This window comes from Mixophyes fleayi, chromosome 4 (assembly GCF_038048845.1).
Source record: "Mixophyes fleayi isolate aMixFle1 chromosome 4, aMixFle1.hap1, whole genome shotgun sequence".
NCBI lineage: Eukaryota > Metazoa > Chordata > Amphibia > Anura > Limnodynastidae > Mixophyes > Mixophyes fleayi.
Window position 1 is genome coordinate 344,125,397 of NC_134405.1, and position 26,977 is coordinate 344,152,373.

Sequence of the window (26,977 nt, forward strand, 5' to 3'; positions counted from 1 at the left end):
TTACATCCAGCATGAAGAAGAAGGGAAGTGGTGCTGTGTAATTGTTTATACAGACACAGTAAGAATCTAGACTGGGGATTGTACCTGTTATACAGATAAAGAGAAGTGTTACTGTGCAGTCATTCATACACACTGAATAGGTTACTGGATATTGTATCTAGCATGTTAATGTGAATGCTGATTACAAACACACTTCTCATCTTGATTCTCTGGGATTTGCCATTGGGAAACTTTACACCTTCTTGTTGTGTTGTATATTTGGTTTATTATACAGTGTGAGGATATTCCCAGGAGAGTTGAGACTCCACCATCCACAGCTCCGTGTACATTTTAACACTTTAGCCGGTTTACCGTATTGTCTCCACTTCACACCCTTAGTATTGGGATGGATGTAATCCCGATTTAATGTCATTCTAGTCAACGCTCTCTTCAAGGAAACTCTCTGTGCAGATTTTGGAAAGAGAAATACATGGATTAGTCCCCTGTGATAAAGCCAAAACTTACCAGTAATAATAGGAATCATTGCTCCAGGCTGAGTGTGTAACATCAGCCGCAGGACAGGTAACACCCGAAATACCTGACAGGTAAAGGATCAGAGTGACCGATTGATTTGGACAAGTTAATCATTGCTGCATCTTATTACAACAGAGTAAGACAGTGTCATCCTGGAGCCAGTGGATGGAATGACTACAGCTGGACAGGTAGTTATATAGGTTACTATATGTTATACAGCATTTATATGGTATATGTCCTCTCTGGGCTTGTACACGTTCTGTGTCTGCAATGAAGGAATATTAGGGTTTTATGTCGCCTCCATCCAGGTGGATTCTCTGTCAAACATTCTCTTTATGTTTCTGTAAACGGGTTTAGGAATAATCCAAAAATCTGCATTATTTAGCACAGTCACAAATACTGAGCACAACCTGGATTTAGTATTAAACACACTTATTTAGGCTTTGCACACTCCCGAATTCATCAATGCGCGAATCTGAAGATACGTTGTGTTGTTGTATTCAGGTGTAGGTCTGCTGTGCTCTAGCACTCAATATGCTGCAGGGTGCGTCCAATACCTATGTGGATTATAAATTCACCAAAGAACGCACAGAAAAATATATATATATATCTTATTAATGCCGCCTGTTAATAATAAATGATTAATGATCAAATAGTAAAAAAACAAAAGGTGTTTTTAACATATTTTTGTACTCATGAAAAACATTTTATTAGGAAGATCTTAATGTCTACTGAACATAAAATACATTTGTACAGTTGCTGGTGATTGCAGACAGCTGCATACGAGACTGTCATCAGTACTGATCAGGACGTAGACCAGCCCTGTAGCTGGAGCAAGAGATACGGCAGAAAACAAGTAACTTTGAGATGCTCAGGGCTTGATTCTGACGTGGCTGCATGCGCTTGAATTTGGCACATCGTTACTGTATATTGACTACAGCAAAACACCCCTTTCCCACCCTGTTCTCTCCCCGAAATCATAGGCTGTAGTAAGTGTCCTTTGCATTAGAAGACAGAGCAGACAGGGCTGCGTCCACAGATGTATCTCCTGGTTCTGGGCGTGCATAGAATGATTTTGCGTACGATACGCTCAAAATCGGCAGATACGTGCCTTCTTTAATCAGGCCCTTTGTGTTCAGCAGCGAAATGTCCTCTAGTCTTGATGTACAATTGTAAATGATAGGATTTCATATATAGATATTATTAGTGTAGTTACAAGCTGTTATTATGCCATTTTATCACCAATAGTGTCCGCAGACTGCAATGAAACATTTTGTTATTCACTATATACATGTATACCACAACCTCAATAGTCATGTACTATATACATGTATAACACAATAACCACGCACTATATACATGTATACCGCAATAGCCACGCACTATATAAATGTATTCCGCAATAGTCATGTACTATATACATGTATACCACAATAACCACGCACTATATACATGTATACTGCAATAGCCACGCACTATATAAATGTATTCTCAATAGTCATGTACTATCAGTCCTCCTCATAACTTCCTTGTCCTGGCTCTCTCCCCCAGTTAGTACCACCCTATTTGTGTCTCCCCCTTCCCTTTAGGATGTAAGCTCTCATGAGCAGGGCCTTCTTTCCTTGTGTGCTCCTTCTACTTTTCTATTACGCTCTGAACCTCTTGGCCTGCTTCGCTAGCCCTGTTTTCCCTGGCTTCTTAAGCTTCAGCCTTCTTCTCGCTGATTTCTACCATCCCTTTCACTATCTGTCCCAGATATAATCTGATTTGCTTTACCCTGTCACCTGTATTTGTATGTATTTTTGCATCATGTTGTGTCTTGGTTCTGTTTTCTGTATATGTAATGTACGGCGTTGCGGACCCTTTGTGGCGCCTTATAAATCAAAGATAATAATATAAAATAATAATACTATATACATGAATATTGCATTAGTCATACACTATATACAAGTAAACCTCCATAGTAATGTACTATGTACATGTATATATAATATGCTACGTTAATATACACAGAGAACGCAGCATCAGGTTTAATAGACTAATTTATGTACAGATGAGAAGTTATTGGTTCTTAAATGTTTAATTTTGGTTGAATTGTCCGAACCTCAATTTTTGTTGCATCCATTCTTCATGCAGTTTGTAGAGTCGCTGGAGCCACTTCATAAAGGGCTGTTGCTAGGATTTGGTGAAAATTAGGTACTGCCATATTAGGGGAGGAAAATGTAGAAATAGGGGAGACAAGGTGTTGGAGAGAGGTGAAAACTGCTGGAAATGAAGATTTCTGCAGGTTTGAGGAGGCTTGGTAGAGTTTGACAGCAGAGAGGTTAAAGTACTGGGGCAGATCTTGTAGCTGACAAGATGATTATCCGAGAGGGGAAAAGGAGTGTTAAGGAAATCAGAACTTGAGCATAGTCTAGAGAAAACAGGGTCAATGCAGTGGTCATCCTGATGAATAGAGGCTTCAACCCACTGGGAGAAGCAGAGGGAGGAAGTTAGAGAGAGTGGAATGTTTATTATCAATGGGGATGTTACAATCACCTAGGATGATGGTGGGGATCTTGGAAGATAAGAAGTAAGGGAGCAATACAGAGAAATGTTCAAGAATTGTTGATCACTGGGGGGACCGATAGATGACAGCAAAACACATAGAGAATGGGTTATAAATAGTAACAGCATGTACTTCAAAAGATGTGAACATGAATGATGGGACATTTAGTAGAACTGTGAATGTGCACTGTGGGGAGAGAAGTAGTCCAACTCCTTGTCTGCCTCCAGGTGTGGGAGTGTGGATGAGATGGAGGCCACCCTGTGAAAGGGCTGCAGGTGAGGCAGTGACTGATTGCGTGAGCCATGTTTCTGTTATTTCCATAAGGTTGAGGTTGTTTGAGAGGAAGTGATCATGTACGGAGGTAAGTTTGTTACAAACAGAGCGTACATTCCAAAGGGCACATTTAAAGGACTTTGGAAGAGATGGGAGACAGGTGATGTGTTTGAGGTTTGCTGGATTTTGGTATCATTCTGATATACATGTATGGAGGATGTGAGGGGGGCCTGAATTTGGTGATATATCACCAGCTAATAGAAGCAGAGAGAGAGAGAGAGAGAGAAAGATGACTGCAAGACCTTTTATTTTCTGGCGACAGGATGTGGGTGTTACAGTTAGTGAATATAAATAGGAAAATAGTTCCTGAGAGTTAACTAGAGGCGAGTGGAGCAGTGAGGGGGCAATGTGTACAAAGGCGCGTTTTACAGGGAGGGTGAAGGATGATAGAGTTCTAATGATATTGCTATGAAAGGAGAGTAAGAAAATAAATTTGTTTTTGGATTTAAGAATAAAGGGCAAGAAACTGAGGCAGATAAAACCAAAACAAAATATCTAATTGCAATGTCCAGTGCAGAGTTTTGTAGTTGTAGATGTCATTTATTTCTGGATCTCTTCAGACGTTATTCAGTGTTTGTTCCACTGTGCGGTTCCCAGGACCAGACTGGCCATCTGGCAAATTCCAGAAGGGCCAATGGTCAGATGGGCCGGTCCGCTGCTCGGCGGATGGAGAGTCAGTGACTGCCGCCAATGCAAGTAATCACATGGGACGGCACCACTGTCCCATGTGATTACTTGCATAGGTTAAATGGTACTAATAATTAGATTAATTATAATAATAAGAAGAAGAATTAGATTTTGCTAATTTGCACCCAGTGATTGGATGGCATATAAAGAGAAATATTAAGTTAATAGAGCATTAAATAATTAACAATAAATGCGCGTTATTTGCGCGTTTTAGTTTTATTATTAATTATTGCTGAAATTTGTTTAATTTGGAAGTCATTGGGCCTGATTCATTAAGGGTTTTAACCTAAGAAACGTGTTATTTCAGTCTCCTGGACAAAACCATGTTACAATGCAAGGGGTGCAAATTAGTATTCTGTTTTGCATATAAGTTAAATACTGTTTTTTCATGTAGCACAAGTTAAGATCCCTAATGAATCAGACCCATTGTCATTATCGTGTTTCCCTGCTAGATACAGACTGCTCAGTGCAACATCACTCACATCAGACTCTGCGGCTAATTTGCAATCAATAAGAGTTTGGCGTTTTACAAGGTAATTATATATATATATATATATATATATATATATATATATATATGGATAGATATATATATGGATAGATAGGTAATGCAGTGTGTGAAAGATCAATAGCTGGGAGGCAGCACTAGTACACATTTCATATGTAAATAATGATTGTGTAACTGAGGTACACACTGTGCAAAGGTGACATCTCATTACTAACCAATATTTTGTATATTTAATGTATTATTATTATTATTATCCTGTATTTGTTAGGCTCCACAACAGTTCCGCAGCGCTGTACACAGCGCTAACAGTAGACTATACAGGGTGAAACATTACACACAGCAAACAAAAAATGCCAAAACTTTAGAGACTCCAGGCAGGTTAATGCAGTAAAGACGGAGCAAAAGAACAGGTACGGAGAGCAGAGGGGCCCTGCTCAAGTGAGCTTAAATCCTAAGGACGAATGTATCACTGCTAACTGCAAAACCAACATCTTCATACGGGACACTAACCTGCCTTTTCCTTTGTATGTATAATTCATATATTTTGCAGAGAAAAAAACACATGAAACACAGTCATAATAATTATACAATGTATATATGTCTTGCTCTAGAATATTCCATAAGTCACAGTGCTCAAAAACTATAGACTGGACCAATGAGATGCTCACACCACCTGCTGGATCCAATTTACTGTAGTAATTATCTTGCCGTGTCTATTAAAAATAATACATAAACAATGACTCCTTACTTGAGACTTAAGAGCAGTGCATACATGGATATTTTATCATTTCAAAAGTCCAATTAGCGACCATTGTTTATGCGATTAGCTGCGTCTTTGTATGGAGCAGAAAAGTAACCATCAGCAAAGTACAAGATGTACAGAGTCACGGATAGCGTCCAGGAAGAGAGGAGCCCACAACCTGACTTCTGTGGTTCATTTAATTCAGAGAAAAGTTTATTCCGTCCCTTAATGCTTGAAGCTCTAGTGTAGAATGAAAGAGAGCATAGTGTACACCGTGTGGTAAGTAGATTACTTTTTATGAATGAAAAGCACTCGCCCAGTGTTGATAATATCAGTGTTTTGCACAATCTTACACCGATGTCCACCGGTGACTGACAGACACAATGAAGCTGAACTCCGTACGAAGTTCATCAGGTACCAGGATCACAGCGTCTCTTGGGTTGTCTCTTTATATCATTTGTGTTCCAAAAATTAATTGGCAAGGAGATGGGGGGACGGCTGTGTGTTCTGTCATCCCGTGGCCCCCGATCTGTACTTCTCAGTGTCTCTGCAGGCTCTGCACAAGCGCAGTGTCTTCACCGCACAGATGCCTAGATGACTGCGTGCTCAGTGTCTGAACTACCGCTGTTTGCAGTTGTGCAGCGGCTATCCTCAGGCACTGTATTTATTATTATTACCATTTATTTATATAGCGCCACTAATTCTGCAGCGCTGTACAGAGAACTCATTCACATCAGTCCCTGCCCCATTGGAGCTTACAGTCTAAATTCCCTAACACACACACACACACACACGGAGAGACAGACTAGGGCCAATTTTGATAGCAGCCAATTAACCTACTAGTATGTTTTTGGAGTGTGGGAGGAAACCGGAGCACCCGGAGGAAAACCACGCAAACATGGGGAAGAACATACAAACTCCTCACAGATAAGGCCATGGTCGGTAATTGAACTCATGACCCGAGTGCTGTAAGACAGAAGTGCTAACCACTGAGCCAGCGTGCTGTAGCCACTGCCCCCCCCCCCGCCCGCCAACACCAGTCATACCGGCACTGGACTGGTCATATCTGTGCGACTGTACATAGCTTAAAGAACACAGCAGCCCTCACACAAATTAAACTATATGCTTAAACTAAGGAAAATAAAGATCAATACAAGGGGTAAAAAGTACAATTTATCTCCCAGATGATAAACTTGCTCAATATGACATTTTGTAAACAATGTATATATTTCTCACATAATTTTCGATGTCTCTTAGTTAACACATAATATGTAATATTGACTTTTAGACTAATCCCACATCATGGCAATAGAGAAAGACTGCAAGGAAATCAACAACCTGAACTCCAACTTATCTCCGCAAGATGGAACTGTGGAGGTTCCCAGTAAGAAGCCCGGATGCTGTAGCCCCCTGAAGGTAATGTCAAGTCACCCATCACCCCAGAAAGACTCCCTCATACGTCATCATCACAGGACACAGATTATAACACGTATAGGATCACTAAATCCCAAGCACTGATATTATCACTTCATGTGAATCATAAAGGTTCAGTGTTACCACAAGATACCTTCTGCAGCTCAGTCAACAAGTAAAGTATTACCTCATACTGCATTACAACTTTACTACAGTATCCTAAAGGGATCTGATGACAAGAAAACGGAAAGTGCAGTCATTTCAGCTGCTGTGATGTCACTAGCTCTCTATGAATCCATCAATTTACACAGTGTATTCATTTAAAAGCAAGTTTCCCAATATGGTGTTGTTGCCAAATCATAAATAGACCCCTTAGTATGAAAACAGAGACTGATTGCCAGAATCAATATAAAATCTTTATATAATTATATAGTTTAAAAACATCAATTGTGTAATCAATATTTTTAAATACCAAAGTATTAATCAAAAACGAAGGCTATAAAATAAAATACAACATCAGTTGAAGGAAAAATCTTTATAATCCTTTGGGTGGAAATAGATTCCGTCCTTGTTGTATCATTGGATACAACTTTGTTACAAAGTCTCAACACCATTGTGTTTCAGCTATAATTAGCTATAAAAAGTCTGTTATTTCGCACTGTTTTCCGTCCGAGATGTTGTAAGTTCCTTTGCAGATTCCTTGTTGTTCAATTAAACATAGATGTTTGAATTGTTTGTATAGATGCAGAGCAAATTCACTCTCATGTGGTTATGGCGGCTTCCGTTGCCGCTCATCTGCTGTTGCCTCCGGATACTTCTCTGCTGAAACGACACTGACTTCCTCTAGGATTAGATAGACACAGAGGAGCAGATTCATCAAGGCGCGCATACTGAGCGCAATGTGCGTTTTATTCAGAAGGAACGAAATTAAGGACTGTGCATGCTCGAATTTAACAAGGAGCGGATCTGAATATATATGCACTGATACACGATACACTGCAGGATACGTGCAATGCCCATGTGGAATATAAACTCGCAAAAGACCGCACATTAAAAAAGTCAATTAATATTAACCTGTTAATAATATAATATAGGCATTACTGACAAAACAGTTTAAAAAAAACAACTTTTTCTTTGTATCCCCCGCCCCATGGAGTACACAGTGATACCAACATACCCTGACCCCATGTGTACATTCAGTACTGGATTATCTGCTGACCCCTGCTCACAAGGCTGCACACCGGTGTTTGATTTAGATAAGAGGCAGAGGGGATGTTGAAATATTTGGACAATGTTTCATCCGCTCTAGGCTTTGATGTTTAGAAGTTGCTGTATAAAGTGTGATAGCAGATGAATGAAAACAATTGATCACCTCAATTATCTGCTCTCAACAATGCTACATTACAGAGCGGCCAACAGAGAAGAAACCTTTATTTACCAACGGTCAATTACTAACCACACATTACACAGACAGCAGAGTGATTTGTTTTGTGCATAAGAAAGGTGCACGTCCACTTTCTGCATTTGGGAGCCGCCCGTGTAATATTGGGGGGCTCCTACTATGACAGGATTGCGGGTACACATGACAATGCCTCTTGTGTGATCTGGTTGTACCTAAGCAAGTTTATACCGGTTACTCTAAGGGTGTGATCACTTATCCAAAGCAGGTATTTTAGTAATTAAATTATATTAATTGTTAAGTATTGTAAATGTTATTTTCACTTTGATGTGGAGCATTATAATGTGCAAATACAGCTGGAAAAAGTTTGATTCAATCAATTTCAATTTCCGTGGTGTAATGTGACAACAGGTGATGATTTTGACAGGGAATGATGATTTTCTATAGGAGCTGTAGGTGGGAAAAGTTGTTCTTCTAGGGAGCTGGGGTACCCCAATTAGCTTCATGTTCTGCTATGGAGGGAACCTCGATAATCTCCATCTCCATAATATTTCACCCATCATAGTAATCATTGGAGGTCAGTGTAATGGTCTGGACACAGAACTGGAGTCCGGTGGTAAGAAGGGAGGTAGTAATAATAAGACTGGTCAACGGCAGCCGGGTTTTGTACACAGTGACGCGAATAAGACAAAGTATTTAGCCAGAAGCGCAGTTGAGGTCAATACAAGATCGATACATGAATAGTGGATAACTGGAGGGAGGATACTGCAACATTAGCAGGAACTAGATTACTGGCAGGAGCACAATAATTTGGCAAACAAGACAGGAACAGGCAACGCTTATATAGGAAGTTAGAGAAAGGAGCTAGAACATGCTGGAGCATTAGGAGATCAGTTAGACTGAGCTAGAACACATAGTAAAGGGAGCTGTCCAGCAGCCAGAACAGCTCAGTCAGTAGAGACGCAGTCTACAGGGGCAGAAGCTCTGGGATCGATCCCTGGTAGTCATTGAATGAATAACTCACTCGAGATCCTGACACTGGTATTTCATCAGGGGGCAAATCCGTGCATGTCAAAAGAGAGCAGGTGGTCCATGGGCCAAAATATTATTCCCTGTAAGACACCAGTCTCTCTATTATTACAGGTCACCCAGCAGGTAGATCACAAACCACTAACTCTACAGGCCTGATTCACTAAGGCAAACAAAATAAATCAGGCATACACATGTCTGTATTCCACAAGGAGTGGATGTAATTGTATGTCTGTTGACGAATTGCAACACCTGTTCTGACATTCAACTGTCATCACTAGTAATTGACACTTAAACCAGACCCGTACACTCTTGCTGTACATTGACTACATGCGTATGCCCAGATCCCTCCCCATTCCGTCAATGAAATTGTTGGCTGTGATAAGGGTCCTTTGCGCTTGAAGATAGATTGGACGATGCTGCATTCTCTGGCGCATAGTTTGCTTCTGGGCATGCGCAGAGCAATTTTACACAAAATGCAGAACGTATTGGCATTTACGTTCCAATAATGAATCCCAGCCTACATTGTTATGTACAAATTGTAACATGTTGAATTTGACATGAATTTCATTTCCCTCCAGTTTAGTAACAGATGATCTTCTACTTTGTAGATGTTCCTTGTGTCACTTTGCTTCACTTATTTTGCAAAAGCCTTTTCCGGAAGTTACATGAAAAGCTCCATAACACAGATCGAGAGACGCTTCGACATCTCCTCCTCCACTGTTGGACTCGTGGATGGAAGTTTTGAGTTTGGTAGATATTTTATTCTTCTCATCTCTTCACATCAGTGTCTCTGATGAATGTAGCCTTTCATTGTTCTCACACTTTACCCTGCAGGTAATCTACTGATGATCGCCATCGTTAGCTATTTTGGGGCACGACTTCACAGACCGCGGATTATTGCAGCCAGTTGCATTGTGATGGCATTGGGGAGCTTCATAACTGCTATGCCGCACTTCTTCATGGGACCGTACGTAACGAGCTTGACGCAACCTGCACTTCCATATCAATTAGTACAGTGATTCCAGTCTTGTGCGATAAGTTCAATGTTTCTTCACAGTTTTAGATATGAATCGCTGAGGACACACAGAACTTCACAGAACAATTCCACGTTCAGTGCTTCACCTTGTTTGGCCAATGTGACATTTACTGAGTCTGCTGAACCAGGTAAAAACCGAATCCCCACACAAGACTGCATTTAGTCTACAGACAAAGGCCACCAGTTGAGAGGGAGGAAGTGAGGAACATTAGGAGCAATGACATTTTTTATATTATTTGTTCTGTCCTCACCTTTCTCCAACAGTCATTCCTGACCTAGATGCATGAGGAGCATCATTCACTGACCTATCACTGCGCTCCTACTCCTGCATCAAGTAGGCAGGATGTATAGATACACCTTCCGCATGAGAGGCCAATACATATTTGTTCAGCAATTTAGAGGATAGTGAGTGCTGCCACCTGATGGTTTTTTATTGTGGTGCTATGTACAGTAGATTTTGGATAATGATCTGCACAAGATTCTGTGTGTTGAGCTTCAGACTTTTTTCTTATAATTATGCCTCACACTCAATTTAATGCACAACCAATATCATATAGGCCCTTACTGTTTAATTAGCCTGCAGCAGAGTCTCTGAATGTTGTCTGGAAAATCATAGTCCATCATCATCATCACCATTTATTTATATAGCGCCACTGATTCTGCAGCGCTGTACAGAGAACTCAATCACATCAGTCCCTGCCCCATTGGGGCTTACAGTCTAAATTCCCTAACATACATACACACAGACAGACACACAGACTAAGGTCAATTTGTTAGCAGCCAATTAACCTGCCAGTATGTTTTTGGAGTGTGGGAGGAAACCGGAGCACCCGGAGGAAATCCACGCAAACACGGGAAGAACATACAAACTCCTCACAGATAAGGCCATGTTACTGAGTGTTACTAATTCCCAAGGTATGTCCCAGAATGTACAGATATGTCCATGGAATTTATGGTTCCTGAAAATGTCCCTATTTTTCAATTCCAACCAAGAATTGGACGCATTGGACGAAAAAGTCCATATCTGAAATAAATGAGAGCAAAATACATATAGTGTAGTATAGTTTGGTGCTCCTTATCCAAACACAACTGTAATATGTCTTATATGGCCTCGTCTGTTTGATATCTATACTTCACCCTTATCAGCGATCACCAGTGAAGAAGAAAGAATGGACTTGGGACCCTTTTGGTATTTACTCTATCACTATGTTATATCCATATGTATTTATGGTGGTAAGGATATACATATATATTTGCTGATTGACCATATAAGACAAAACCTAACGCCAATTTAATCCACCTTTGTGCTGTATTTACTGTTTCGGATTAGTGGTTATTATCCTATTGGAGTGATTAGGCTGCGGAGGATCTATTGAAGCGCTCTGGAAAATGATATATTGACTGTTAGGTGATTCACTAACTTTTTATTTTATGTTCCTTAAAAATCTGAAATCTTATTTGACTTTTGACATGCTAAGCATAAGTTCAGAGGTATATATTAACATACAATGCAATGTATTTTCAGAGTGTGCAAAGGAAGGCGGCTCTTCTATGTGGGTTTACGTCTTAATTGGGAATATGCTGCGAGGAATTGGAGAGAGTCCCATTACCCCTCTAGGAGTTTCATATATTGATGACTTTGCTGGACCTACAAACACTCCTCTGTACTTAGGTAATACCAAGGGCTCCTAAAAATCCATCACAGTTAATGAGGCAGGATGTCTTCTCATCTAACCTTAAAACACCACATTCCCTGGGGCATGATGCCTTCTCATCTAACCATAGAACACCACATTCCCTGGGGCATGATGCCTTCTCATCTAACCATATAACACCATATTCCCTGGGGCATGCTGTCTTCTCATCTAACCAAAGAACACCACATTCCCTGGGGCATGATGTCTTCTCATCTAACCATAGAATATTGCATTCCCTAGGACATGATGCCTTCTCATCTAACCTTAAAACACCACATTCCCTGGGGCATGATGTCTTCTCATCTAACCATAGAACACTACATTGCTTGGGACATGATGCCTTCTCATCTAGCCATAGAATACCGCATTACCTAGGGCATGATGTCTTCTCATCTAACCATATAACACCACATTCCCTGGGGCATGATGTCTTCTCATCTAGCCATAGGACATACTTTCCCTGGGACATGATGCCTTCTCGTCTAACCATAGAACACCACATTTGTGGGATTGTGGCCCATATGGAAATGTGCAAGATATATGTCACTTCAAAACCTGACCTACTATCAGTTCCGGGTCACCCCTTCTTATAAATCTCATTAATAGATTTATTATAAGTAAAAAAAAACAAACTTGTATTTTGTTTAGTAAAATCAATTTTAGGTTTAATAAATAATTTTGCGTTAAAATGATTTTTCCTTATGTGGATATACAAATATTGTGATTATTTTACAAGTAAATGAACGTTTTGCTGGATTTGTTGAGTAATCGTCTGTTCCATTTGGCAGCGTGTCTTCACACTGTGGCGCTGTTTGGGCCAATGATGGGATTTATGGTTGGATCTTTCTGCGCAAAACTTTATGTTGACATTGGATTTGTAGATCTTGGTGAGTTTTTATCTAATGTAGTATGAAATATGAACTAACCTTAGACTTAGTTCATAGTATGGTGAATTTAACATTTTAATGGTTAAAGGCATTGTTATTATTATTATTGTATATTTGTAAGCACTGTACAGTAGGGAAAACAGTACGAACAAGGTAGACAAAATAAATGCAGACATGAAAACAAAGGTTATGGAGGACCCTTCTCATTAGAGAGCTTACATTCTAAATGGAAGAGGGCACAGCTGAAACGAGGAGTGAGTGTGGCTTAGAGTGGAGATTGGGTGAGGATGCAGTAGTGTGAGCAGTATTATTGAGAATAAGGTCAGCTCTAAAAAAGAGATAGGTTTTCAGAGTGCATCTAAAGATTTGAAGACTGTGGGTAGGAGGGAGATCATTTTGATTTGAGATGTATGCAGGGGTAGTGTTGTTGAGGGCTTTGTAGGTAACGATGACTAATTTGAATTGGATTCTGAAGGACACAGGGAGCCAGTGTAGAGATTTGTAAAATGGTGTAGCAGATGTGGAGTGGTGATAGAGAAAGATCAGTCTTGCAGCAGGATTTAGCATGGATTGAAGTGTGGATATATGGGAGTCAGGAATGCCAGGTAGCAGGAGGTTGCAGTAGACAAGATGAGAGATGATGAGAGAATGGATAAGAGTTTGGTAACATGTTAAGTAAGAAAAGGACATAGTCTAGATGACTGTGGGGAATAAAGCAGAGGGCAGAGTCAAGTTTGACACCAAGGCAGTGGGAGACAGAGGAAATTGTGGTGTTATTGACAGTGAGGAAGATTTGAGGCCAGGTGGTGACCCTGGCAGAAGGGAAGATGATAAGCTCTGTTTTGGACATGTTGAGCTTCAGGTAGCATTGAGACATCCATATGAAGATAGCAGAAAGACAGTTGCTACATGAGATAGTACAGAAGGATAAAGGTCAAGGGAAGAAATATAGATTTGGGTGCCACCAGCGTAAAGGTGGTATTGGAGGCTGAATGAGAGAATTTGTGCCGCAAGAGAAGTGTACAATGAAAAAAATAAAGGGCCAAGAACAGAGCCTTGTGGGACCCCAACAGATAATGGGAGTGGAGGAGAGGATGTGCCACAGGTAGAAACAATGAAGGAGTGCTTCGATACATAGGAAGTGAAACAGGAAAGAATTGTGTCATGACGGCCAATGGAGTGAAGTTTATGTAGGTGAAGAGGGTGATCAACAGTAATAATAGCAGCATAGAACTACAGGAGAATGAGTATGGAGAAATGATCCTTAGATTTTGCAGTCAGTAATTCATTGATCACTTTTGTTAGAGCAGTTCGGTGGAATGTTGGGGGTGGAAGCTGGATTGCAGAGAGTCGAGAATGGAGGGAGAGGAGAGAAAGTGAGACAGACGTTTATAATAGGGTGGTAGTTGGAGAGAGAGGCTGGATCGAAAGATGGTTTCTTTAGAATTCGTGAGATGAGCGCATGTTTAAAGGAGGATGGAAATGTGCCAGTGGAGAGAGGCAGGTTGAAGAGGTGAGATAGAGATGAACATGCAGTGGAGGAGAGGGAAAGGACATTGTCTTCATAGGGGTTCATGTCACTCTTATCTTCATAAAACACATGATAGATGGTAAAAATATTAACAGTTCCCCCTCTGCCTTCAGCCACATTATGGGATGCCCTAGGATTATCATTATGGGGATCAGAGGTTATCCAATTGGTAGGCCAGACATATTGTCCTCAGTTCTAAAATTTTTCATTGTGCTTCCAGGTGTATCGAGGCTGAGACCACATTTCATCATCATAATCAACATTTATTTATTTAATGCTAGCAAATTCCGTAGCGCTTTGCAATTGTAGACAAATATAGTACTAAACAATACTGGGTAATACAGACAAAGAGGTTAGAAGGCCCTGCTCACAAGCTTACAATCTATAAGAATATTTCACATTGCAATAAGTTCTAATATTTGAAAACATTATGTCATTATTTTTAGGTATCTTTTTCCTCAATTTATAAGTTATTATGGTGGTTTACTTAGCCGGGCTGCTTTTAATGGCACTGTTGCTGTTCTTGTCTATCAGTGACCAATGTAAATTCTATAGAAGAGTGGCAACAAAGTTATCAGAACTTAGAACACAAAGAGTACTGTACTCAAGGGCGTAACTCCCATAGGTGCCAGCGAAGCAAATGCTATTGGGCCTACAGGAACAGAGGGGAGAGTGAACCTCCTTCCCTGTCAAAACCCATGTATACATGTCAGTGTTTAACCATTGGGCGGTAGATGGGGGGCCTCACAAAACATTTGCTATGGGGACCATAAATGTTTCGTTACATGCATGACTGCACCACTGTATTAAATTGACAGATGCTTGTGATATTTGTGCCATTCAGGTCTCACTTGGAGCGATATTTGGAATTTAATTAGATCCCTGTTAGATCCCTATGACTGCTCCAGAGCAAAGTGAAGTTATTATACTGTGAACACACAAAGCATTTTCTCTTCTAGATAGTGTAACCATTACACACCAGGACTCTCGTTGGGTCGGTGCCTGGTGGATCGGATTCCTGTTGGCCGGAACGGTAACATTAATGTCAGGAATTCCATTCTGTTTCCTGCCCAAGAGTATCAATGAAGAAGGGAAGAAACATTCCCTCAACTTGCTGAAATTTAAAGAGACTGAAAAGTATGAATCTGAAAGTCACAATAAAACGACAGTGAAAGGTCAGCGTTTCTTAAATTCATTAATATTCATTGAAGCGTTGTAGATTTCTTGCTAAGAAAAACTGGGTAAACACAAATCATACTTCAGATGCAATGTCTCTAATAAATTTTACTAATGATTGAAAGTCCCAATGAGCAGCCGAGTCATTGCATACACACCTACACATTTTACCTTCAGATCTGTGATCTTCATCTCTTATAACTATCTGCTGAGAAATCATTGTTCCATTGATAAGTGTGATTCTTAGAATGTTTATAAACTCAAATCAACAGATGCAAAGTGTTTTGGTACGATAAAACATGTCTAAACATGAAGTGTGCACACTTGTGTACACACTGCAATATATGACCAAACGATCGTGAATCATGCAATAATTGCATAGGTGTGTGCCCAGCTTAAAACTGGGCGACTCATATGTTGGAGAGATGTTTTGTTCAATGATATTACTGCGTAAACTAAATACACTTCTGTCCTCTGAGATAATTTGACCACTTCAGGCCTTAGCGATATCATTGGCTCCTAGTGAATTGATCAATTTTTTTCTCTTGAATATTGGTCAGGCCCACAAAATATTCCTGAAGATGAAAGTACATAAACCATGCACTAAAATTACACTGACAATAGCATATTAACGGGAGTGAGAGAAATCTTCTAACCTGCCACTCTCAATGGGATTTGATTTACTGTGGAATACAAATCATGTTTTCAAGACCCCTCCATTAGATATGTATGTAAATTGCATTAATCTGTTATTGACCTAAGCAGCATTTATAAGACAACACCCACATTTGCTGATTGTTTTTATTTATAACAATATTTTAAGTCACATAGATTAAATGCATTTCTTGTGGGAGGATATTAATGTTTTGGATGATTGTGCAACAGTCCTATGTCCTTAGTTAGAACAAACTGAATTGTGTCTATTTTAGAGATAATAATTCACCCATAGCCACCGACTAATATACTGCCTGTTTCTCTTAATATTTACATTTTATCAGTAGGGTTTATGTCCAAGCAATCTGTACTGTAAAAGGGGTAAATATTTTGGGTGTTACTTACTGTGCTAATCTGAAAGCACGAAGGTCCAATGAAGGTGGCAAATATACTATTGATGCTAATATCGTAATAACCATTTAATAAACTACCTTCATTGTCACACAGGGTTGATTCCAAATGAAACCCAGTTTTTACAAAGATCATTCTATTTTAATGTCTGCTCTATTTACTCTGATTACCACAGTTTAATATAGGAAATATTGCATATAATATTCAAGAAAGGATTCCTCTAAGTCTCATTAAAGACAATATGTATTCTTATTAACAATAGGTATTTTCAGTAACGGTATTTACACATATAATAACAGTGTAGAACACATAATACATTTTACAAGAAATGCAATGCATTGCCTGCTTCAGCTATCTTATACATGTGTAAATGTGCATATTATCTATGTTACCAAGCAAACATGATAGTACTATATGTGTATATATGTGTAATCAGATTGTAGTGTGTGTGTATGTGTGCAATCAGATTGTAAGACTGTGTGTGTAGGAAGACAAGATGGAGTGTCTGTGTGTGTGAGACATGGTGTCTGTGTGTGTGAGACAGGCAGTGTATGTGTATATATTAATTGCAAGTGGAGGGGAGATTGAGGATTGATCAGTCCACATGGTAGATAGACAAAGACGACCTTGCAAAATGAAGTCCTGACCATGTTTCTCTGGCCTTAGAATAAAGCCTAACTCGTGCCTAACATGGCTTACACAGGATCCATGTTGTCCATTAAATCTATCCAGCAATAAACTGCATGTACTGCATTTAAAACAAAACTCCTTTATATATTATATTTTCTTTCCACTACACTAGACAGCATGTAACATACAGTATATGCAGAACTTTCCCAAATGATCTATGCTTACATTTCACTTTCTAACAACATCTCATACAAATAACTATGTAACAGAGGTCACCTATTCACAACGTTTTTGTATGCACTTTCTAAAAATGATCTTCCAAACCAGTTCCGAAATACACTACACAAATGCTACCATTTAAAATCCACATATAAACTTCCATCACAGATTTACCTATGAAAACATAGGTAACAATACAAACTGCGTTTTCCAAGAAACACTGGGTCTAGAACAGCTCACAAGCAGAGTAACCACATTTCCATACAAGCATTGACTACACATGTACACTAAACTGCATTAACTATGACCATACACTTCCAGTACACAGCACTTTTATTTTCCATTCTAGTATATTACATTTAAAACCATACTTAGCTAACACCATACAATTACCTATGTTAACACAAGCTCAATCTAACTTTTCCAAGCCTTTTCCATTCACAAACAGTATAATCAGAGAATGCCCCACACATTGGGAATGGGAACCAAATGTGATCTTTCCATATATATCAGCCCTCCATGCTTTCCCAATATAACTCATATCATTTATAGTTTTACCATGAAAACACTAGCAATAAACAGTGTATAATATTAGTCATATTTAAGTCTATTTCATAATGTTCAAACAATTTACCACTGCCCGTTTGGACCCATGTGACGTCCATGCAAGGTCTCCAGATAAAGTTAAAAGATATTTTCCCTTCTGATTCCTGTTTGTAAGTGAGTGAGAGTGAATCAATGAACATGTATTTCTCCCACTTCACACCCAAAGGTGGGCTGTCCATGTATCGGTTGCCTTTGGTTTCTTTTAAGATGTTAATTAACTTGGAGGAAGCTTAGCCAGCACTAGCTCTGTATAGATCATATATCGAAGCTAAACAAACTGGTTTTGCTAAATAGAATTCAATTGAAGAGAGGAGTCTTCTCTCCATCAGATACAATACAGTTTCTCTAGCGAATGTTGTTCAACCTTCTGTACCTGTTATAAAATCTGACCTGTATGTGAAGTGGTGCATAAGAAAAATGTTCTGTAACCCATAACAATCAATAAAGTCTACTTTTATGTTCAGTCAATGTTTTTTTAAAAGATATAGATATAACTTGTTCTACCTATAGTGGATACTAGGGAAGAATTAGCAACATTCATACACTCGACTCGTTCCATACAGGGACGACTGATATTAAGAATATTTTACAATATAGTATAAAGGAAGGAGAATAAATCACCATATCCCCTCATTTAAGAGCATGTATGATAATTAGTACAATAGCTCACGACAATACAACAGATATAACTGATATATTAGATATCAGAATCCAAGAAACAATTCATTGATGTCTTTCATTCAGGTTTCTTTGTTGCTTTGAAGAAACTGGGATGTAATCGTCTGTACGTGATGATAGTGTGTTTGTACCTCCTACAAATGAACAGTTTCCTGGGATATATAACGTATAAGCCCAAATACATGGAGCAGCAGTACGGCCAGTCCATCTCCAATGCCAACTTCATTACCGGTGAGTCATCAGCGACCACATTAATATCAAACTTCTAAGTCACATGACCTATTTATATTCAAATATTTATTGCTAGATTAGCTACTTCTTAATGCAAATTTAAAGGTAGATTACTGGAAAATGTTAATAATATTTTCCAATTCAAAAAAATAAACATTTTCGAGGGCACCAATTTAAATTTTCCATAATAAAGATGGCTAATATGATATAGAACGATGGATTACACATTGCAAATGACAATAATTACTGTCCAAAGACTGTAAATGAAGCAATGATAAATACTCATAAAGAATGCAAACACTTTCTACATAACTGTATGAAATGTGTTATTTTCCTTGATTAGCTTCTTAAATCCAGACTTCACCCCCTGCAGGAATTACCACCTTACCTGCAGCGGCTCTCGGGATGTTGCTCGGTGGGCTGATCATGAAGAAGTACAAGTTTGGATTGCTGTCTATTTGTAAGATGGCCTTTGTGACGTCCTTCACCTCCCTCATCCTCTCTCTGTCCCTCTTTATGATTGGCTGTGAGAATAATGACATCGCTGGGATAACTGTGACTTACAACGGGCAAGTCCATGATTTTTATTTCCTACTATAAATAAAATGTGGGATTGTTTTAAATAAAGTATCCGATCCTTAAGGTACAAGAAGCCATAAAACAGAGGGAAAACCTCAACGGCTGCTCTTAGGTGCAGCCACGATTATCCTCCACGAGATCACACTTATCTTGTTATAAGTTGCCTCCTCTGCATTGTCCATCGTCCTTTTAGAAGTTCATCTTGATAAGTCTTTTCATTGTGCAATTTCCATGACTAAATAATCATGGCACTGCACAATTTATATAACAAATGTATCATGAGACAATCTGCAAGTTACATCAGCAAAAAGGATATAGTAAGTGTGACGTCAGCAAGCTTAAACCTGTACTCAGTAGGGCATAAAGTAAGTACTATGTACGTCAGACCCAACTGGCCATCATATAACTGCCAAACATCTGAAATATACAACACATCCCCATGCTCAGCATCAGGGCCGCCAGTATTAGTGTCCTCATATTGTCCTCATATGATGTCAAATGCCTTCATTATAGTCTTGTGTAAACCTTCAGCACAGACCCAAGTACTCTCGCACTGAGTATATATATATATATATATATATATATATATATATATATATACATATACTTATCTTTTATTTTTTACACAGCTTCATCCCTATTCTAAATGAATGTCTGCTCTTCTGTATGGAGCCGCTTCCTTGTCTGTAGGCTCGTAGTAGTCTGTAGGGGTCTCTATAAGCGGATGGGTGGGTGCCAATACTCTCTTGTGTATGGTACCTTTTCCATGTCTGTATATTGGTAGTGGACTGTGTGGGTCTCTGCAGCCTGATGGAGGGAGGACCGGGTGCCAGTCTTCTGTATCTTGCCACCGCCATGTCTGTAAGCTGAAAGTGGCCTGTAGGGGTCTCTGCAGGCCGATGGGTGGATTGGTGCCAGTGCTTTATTGCGTATGGTGTCAGATTCATGCCTGTAAGCTGGTAGCGGTCTGTAGTGTCCTCTGAAGCCTGACGGGGGCAGGGGACGGGTGCCATTATTCTACATCCTGCCACTTCCATACCTCTAGTTTGGCAGTGGTCTGTAGGGATCTCTGCAGCCTTATGGGGCAGGTGATCGGTAGTAGTCTTATGTATCTCCCCACTTCCATACCTATAGGCTGTTAGTGGTCTGTAGTGTCCTCTGCAGGATGATGAGGGGAGGGGACAGGTGCCAGTCTTCTGTATCCTGCCACTTCCGTACCTCTAGGCTGGTAGTGATCTGTAGCGGTCTCTGCAGGCTGTGAGAGACAGCAAGATCTCAACAGTTTCCTTTTTCCTTTATTTTGTTTTTGTTCCTACAAAGTAACATACATATGTCCTGTTCCTTACATTACAACAGTGCTTTACAGCACCAGATCAGTTTGCATTTTAGCCTCTCGTTTTTTATAAATCTTTTATTTAGAAATGTGTAATAAATGGTGACTTTAAAATATCATTTAAAAAAACATATTAAGCTGAAAATGGCAGCATCTGGAAATGAGAATTTCACCCAGTGAAAATCAGGGTCTTTATCTTTACCTTTTATTTTAGAAGCAAATTGAACAATTTCCAGGACACTTTTCTATCCTCTTCCTGCAATTTAGACTGCAGCTGTTCAACCAGCCGGTGGGACCCGGTGTGTGGGGACAATAACGTCACCTATATGTCCGCATGTTTGGCCGGGTGTAAGTCATCCTTGGGAGAAGGAAAGAACATGGTGAGTCTGAGCCTCCGGCAAGTCCCGGCTTCTCACTAACCTGGGAATGGATAACGGGAATGCTGGTGTACTATATATAAGGAACATATCTGCTTTGTGTCTTTATAGGTTTATCAGAATTGTTCTTGCCTAGAACTTATGGGTCTCCATTCCACAAATTCCTCCGTCAGCTTGGGGGTATGTCCCAGGAGTGAGAATTGTGCCAAAATGTTCTTATACTATATAATCTCACAAGTCTTCTCGACATTCGTGCTTGCATTAGGTGGATCTTCAGCATACGTCATGGTCCTCTGGTGAGTTCCTTGTTCTTTGTGTCTGGACCAGGGCCACCCAATTTGTGGTCTTAGGGCCAGATACCGCTTGCTACTTATATGTTATATATTTACACACTGTACAAAGTGTCAACTTGCTGGTTCTTTCATCTGAATGACCTTAATAATCACAAAATGTCATTTTTGTAAATAATTAAAAAGGATAAGTGAAATGTCCTAAAATACATCATCTTGTTGGTTCATACTTGGTCAATATAAATATAACTCAAACTCTCTCTCTCTCTCTCTCTCTCTCTCTCTCTCTCTCTCTCTCTCTCTCTATATATATATATATATATATATATATATAAATTCTTAAGTTCCTTTCATGTATTTATTATTAGATACATTATTATTGGGAATAATTATTAATGTTTTATTAATATTCAGCATATAATACCCTATTATGTATTAATAAGCCAGTATATGAGACTTTGTAATATATAAATTTGTACTATAAAACATTTATATTGTAGGTGATGCTATTATAGGTCAATAAACATTTGACATCCATCTGGATTTTATATCATTTTGTCATTGGTAATCATACGTGGATGTTTGATTTCTAATCTTTGTGCCCCAGTTCATTTGGGCACCATTGATTTGTGTGCCTAAATCTAATCCATTAATTTAATGTGCCAAGTTTGTTAAGCCAAATCCTAAATAAAGTCTCCTCAAACCCCAATCCCCAATATCTAACTACAGTCTCCAAACCCTACTCACCATCCTCAGTCCGTAACCCGGGTCTCCATAACATGAACTTAGTCCACATTCCCTAACTAATCCCCAACCCTTTACATAAATCCTTAATGTTTATTCCAATAAACTGGAGCTTCAATGTATGTAACTCAAAGAGACTGAAGTATAAATGAACAGGAGCCCAATATGTTGGCACCTGATCCCCATTGTCCCTGCAGTTCCTCTTTTGTCAGACATGGGGAAATATAAATATATGAGGTCCTGCATATAGCTAAAAAATGCTGGAACTTTTACATTTGATGTGTCCAACCCAAAATATGGACCACATCCATCTGTTATTTTGGATCTTGAGTATGGGACATGGGGAGTGAGCTCAGTTGCTCTCCTCTATTCTCACCATTCTCCTCTGCTGGATTGGCTCTGAGGAAATGGGAAGAGAGACGAAGGGAGGATTTGGTAAGAAGAATTGCACTAGTGCTGAAGGATCCTACCTGAAATAACAGTTGGGCAAAGTCCATGTTTCAAGTGGCGCCGGTGTAAGTAACCAAAAGGGCATACAAAATAAGTTCCAACTCACATATCTTTGGTTCAAAAGTTTGATTTAAAAAAGGGGCTTTTAAATTATAGATCACTGACAGAGAAGAGGCATGGAAGTTTAGTTATTATCCAGACTAACCACAGACTGTATTTACGTGCATATGATCTACAGCACAATCATATCAGCCAGGTTTACATCAAGAGCAACAAGTGCACCGTAGTGTTAGGAGTAAATGTGTCAGTCAAATTTACCATGTAAACTATATATAAATACAAATTAAATTAAGTAGAGGCCAGGACTCCCAATATAAAAAACACTGAGAAAATGCAAGTGGAACAAAGTGTTTTGTATTGAACACAGGTTACACAGATAAGTGATGCAATAAATGGTAAGGCGTGAAAAAGTTAGCAGTGTATGGCCATATAGCAAGGAGATTAGACACAGGATGCAATAGTCTGCGGACAGATACATAGGAGATACTGGAGACAGGATGCATTGGTCTGCGAGGCGTTACCACTAGACAGTGGAGATGACAAACAAATCGGAGAGGGCCTGTGGCGCAAAATTGTAACATGTAAAAAGAAAAATGTTTTTCTTTTTAAATGATACAATTTTGCGCCGTAGATCCTCTCTCTGATTTGTTTGTTTTGTTGTATTCCATTGGTGAAATTTGTGGAATTCGTCCTCTACAGACCCACTTTGGCATCTTTACATATCATACCATATATTTCAGAACAGCGCTGTTGTCCCTAAATTTTTTCCTTTACTTCAGTGGAGATGACACACAGGGTGCAATAGTCATGCGGACCGATACACAGGAGATAGTGGAAACAGAGTGCGAATTGTGGGTACTGTCATAACAAAGTCGAGTCAGGGGTCACAGGAAGAGATGCCAAAATGGAGGGACAAGCAGAGACAAAACCAGTCAAACAAGGCAACAGATGAACTGGCAAGGATTGCAGTCTTTATAGGCCAGGGACAGGTGCTAAGCATCCCGGAGTAATGAGCTTAGCTCTCACAGGTAGAAGAGTAGTCCAAGTATCACAGTGGCCCCTTTGGTGGAACAGTGGTATTGCAGGCTGGATATATACAAAGGCAAAAGTCCAACATAGTACCTGGCAGACAGGAGCTGCAGAAGGCAGATTGTGACAGTGGAATCAAATAAAATACATCTATTATTTTCCCCTTTAAAATTCTTTTCCTGACGCATGACATGCGCCTCTTTACAGATGGCTACTTCTGTCGCACTTATGTGAACATGCCCTAGTGAATTCAGTCTGCGCATGTCCACCCTTTCATTGCCCCATTCCGCCTCTGCATAAGATACATATTTGATGTTCATGTTAAGTTTCTATCTTCAGATATTTGCAATAATAATCAGCAAGAGAAATATAAGTCTAGCATCGCAGTTTTGCATTTTGCTTTTAACAGTAAATCAGGTCCTATATTGTGACTAATTGTACAAAATACACTTTGGCGTATGTACAATATATACAAATCTTCTTCATCTTTGTGCTGTAGGTGTGTTACTCCAGAACTGAAAGCCTTGGCGGTGGGAGTTTATATGTTACTGATAAGGACGTTAGGTGAGTGTGAAATCACCGGGGACCTCTCTGTGTGGTAACTGCTTATTATGGAGATATACTGTCATTTATTCTATTATTGTTCTATGTTTATTCCACAGCTGGAATTTCAGCCCCGATTTACTTTGGTGCCCTCATAGATAGAACTTGCCTGAAATGGGGCACCAAATTCTGTGGTGGACGAGGGGCTTGTCGGCTGTATGACGCTATCTCCTTCAGGTAAAGGACTTCTTAAAAGTGAGCGATGAACACTCTTAAACCAGCTGACAAATGGCGCTGTGATAGCTGGTAATTATCAGACTGATCTTGAATCTACGTCTATCATAAGACATGGCTCCGTAAGACAGTCTATAATGTGTTGGTTCCCAAGATGATTTATTAGCCAACAGCTCTCTGTCCTGCTACACTGGTCCAGAGACTGCACACAGCACAGAGAGGCGCATTGTATGTTCAGAAGGAAGAGTATCCTAATGACACATTGGCACTTTGTAGACTGGCAGAGAGACTGGCACACAGTGCAGAGTGGCACAGGATAGAAGATACCCCCACTTGGGAGTTACTGAATTATCATTTCATTCTACAAGCAATGAGAGATAATTGTCAGACTAAACAATGTTTCTCTGCATTTCTCTCCCCAGAAACACCTTCCTGGGCCTAACCGCTGGCATCAAGTTTCCGTCATATATATTATTCATGTGGTTTATATTTATGGTGAAGAAACAGCTTTCAGTCAAAACACCTGAAAATGGGACGCAGAAAGCGGATATCATAAAGAAAGAAGATGCCACTAAAGAGGAACCTGCCACCATCGAAATAGAGAAGCAAACCTTCATTTAATGCATGACCCCCACCCTCCCCCCCAAACATAACATCACTCATGTTCAACACTTTGTTTGTTAAACTGCTCCTATTTTATTTGTATATGATGTGGATATTGCGTTACAAAACTCAGCGGTAGGTCTGTATATTAATATTTGTCTTTTGTTATATTTAACAGTGAGTTGAATCACATTCAGAGAATTGATTATATGTCCTGTCTTATCATAGACTATTATAATGAAGCCTTTTGCCTTAATAAATAATGTCATAAAGTACAGCATGGAATCGTCACTCCTTAATCCCTGGTAACACAAATCTGTAGACAGATATACAAGGGAGCACATCATACAAAGAAAATGATCACATATGTATACAGGGCCAATCTCTGCGGAGGCAATCTTGTCAGTTGTCAGTAAGTTGTATGGGATGCCAGTCCCTTATTCATCCATGGATATCAATCTCCAATTTTTTCAGAGATTAAAAATCACGAAATGTATTAAGCTGCGTTTTTTACTCTGATCCTCAAAATCGCTGTCATCTCTCATGATTTGCTGGAATTTCTAACACTCCAATGTTTAGGTTAAAAAATCCATAGACAACACGCTGCCTCATAGCTGCGAGATTAGTAAACACATCACTGTTACACTGCCTATAGAGCCGCAGGGCCCGGCGGCTGTCAAAAGTAAAAAAATAGATAAATGATGAAAAAAAATGCGAAGGGGTCCCCCCGTCCGACCACTATTAACCCTAGTGCTGCCAGACTACTTGTTGCTTGCGTGAAAATCGGGGAAAAATTTGCGTGGGGTCCCCCCCGATTTTCACGTAACCAGCACTATGCATACTAGCTGGGGTTGTTGGCACTATAGCAGGGGGACACGCGGCAGGGGCCCCCCTGCCATGATAATTATTGAATAATGTTCATATATGGTTTTTAATGTTAAAATGCAGAGCGTAGAAGTTCCCATCATGTAACACAATACAACTAACTAAAACATCTTACTTAAACCAAATAACGACACAGACACCAAATTAAAGTTGGAATAAGAATATAAACTTATTAAGCTGAACTTATTAATTTGACCTAATGAGGACAGTATGGCGGACGAGAGCAGGGCAGTCAGCAAACACAAAACCAATAATGGTGGAGAGGTCAGACCATAGTACCACCAACCCAGGATCATAACTTATCTATTGGCCAGTGCTAAAATCTGTTCAAGCGGCAAGACTACACCCCCCTTTTTAACTGCCGGTATTAACCTGTACATACCGGCCGAGGGTCCTCCGCACAGGCAGACCAGCCATATGTTGACACCAACGGGGGAAGTAGTGACCTATGAATAGATGAACCCAGCACCATATGCAAACCTACTGGCTGCAATGCTCTCCTACCGCCAATGAGAAACAGATGACCAGGTACCATTAAATGCTCCCACTAACTACCATTTGCCGGGTGGGAGGGTGGAATCCGGATGCAGGAACAGAGGGAGAACTGCATGAGCTGGCAGTTTCTGGAGATCAGCAAGACCCTCCTCTTGTCTTTATTGGCTGTTAATTCCTGCAAGCATCATTGAATGGTGAGTACTCCTGTCACTCACCCGCATGATTTTAACTGCGTTCTGGCTAACTGCCTCACTTCAACGAGTGTATTGTGCACTGATATTTTTATGATGGAGTAAAGAGATGATGCACTAGATGCTTTTCATTTTGTTTTCCTTACATATGATGTGAGGTTTAAAGACCACAAGTATTGTGATGTTATTGATGGTCCCACTACTTACTTTGTGTCTGTAAGTATATTTCCTCC

At 39.7% G+C, this 26,977-nt stretch overlaps 1 protein-coding gene across 1 annotated transcript; it reads left to right on the top strand.

Annotated features, from left to right (window-relative positions):
* The first annotated feature begins 597 nt into the window (after nt 1-597).
* LOC142153312 (solute carrier organic anion transporter family member 1B3-like) lies at nt 598-25,448 on the top strand. Its single transcript, XM_075210797.1, has 15 exons — nt 598-701; nt 6,620-6,747; nt 9,784-9,925; nt 10,010-10,142; nt 10,233-10,339; nt 11,737-11,883; nt 12,697-12,795; nt 15,286-15,501; nt 18,767-18,931; nt 19,305-19,500; nt 21,058-21,223; nt 21,332-21,516; nt 24,293-24,357; nt 24,456-24,573; nt 24,993-25,448. The coding sequence occupies exons 2-15, from the start codon at nt 6,634-6,636 to the stop codon at nt 25,189-25,191; spliced, it is 2,052 nt and encodes a 683-aa protein (XP_075066898.1). The 5' UTR covers nt 598-701; nt 6,620-6,633; the 3' UTR covers nt 25,192-25,448.
* The last annotated feature ends 1,529 nt before the right edge of the window (nt 25,449-26,977 follow it).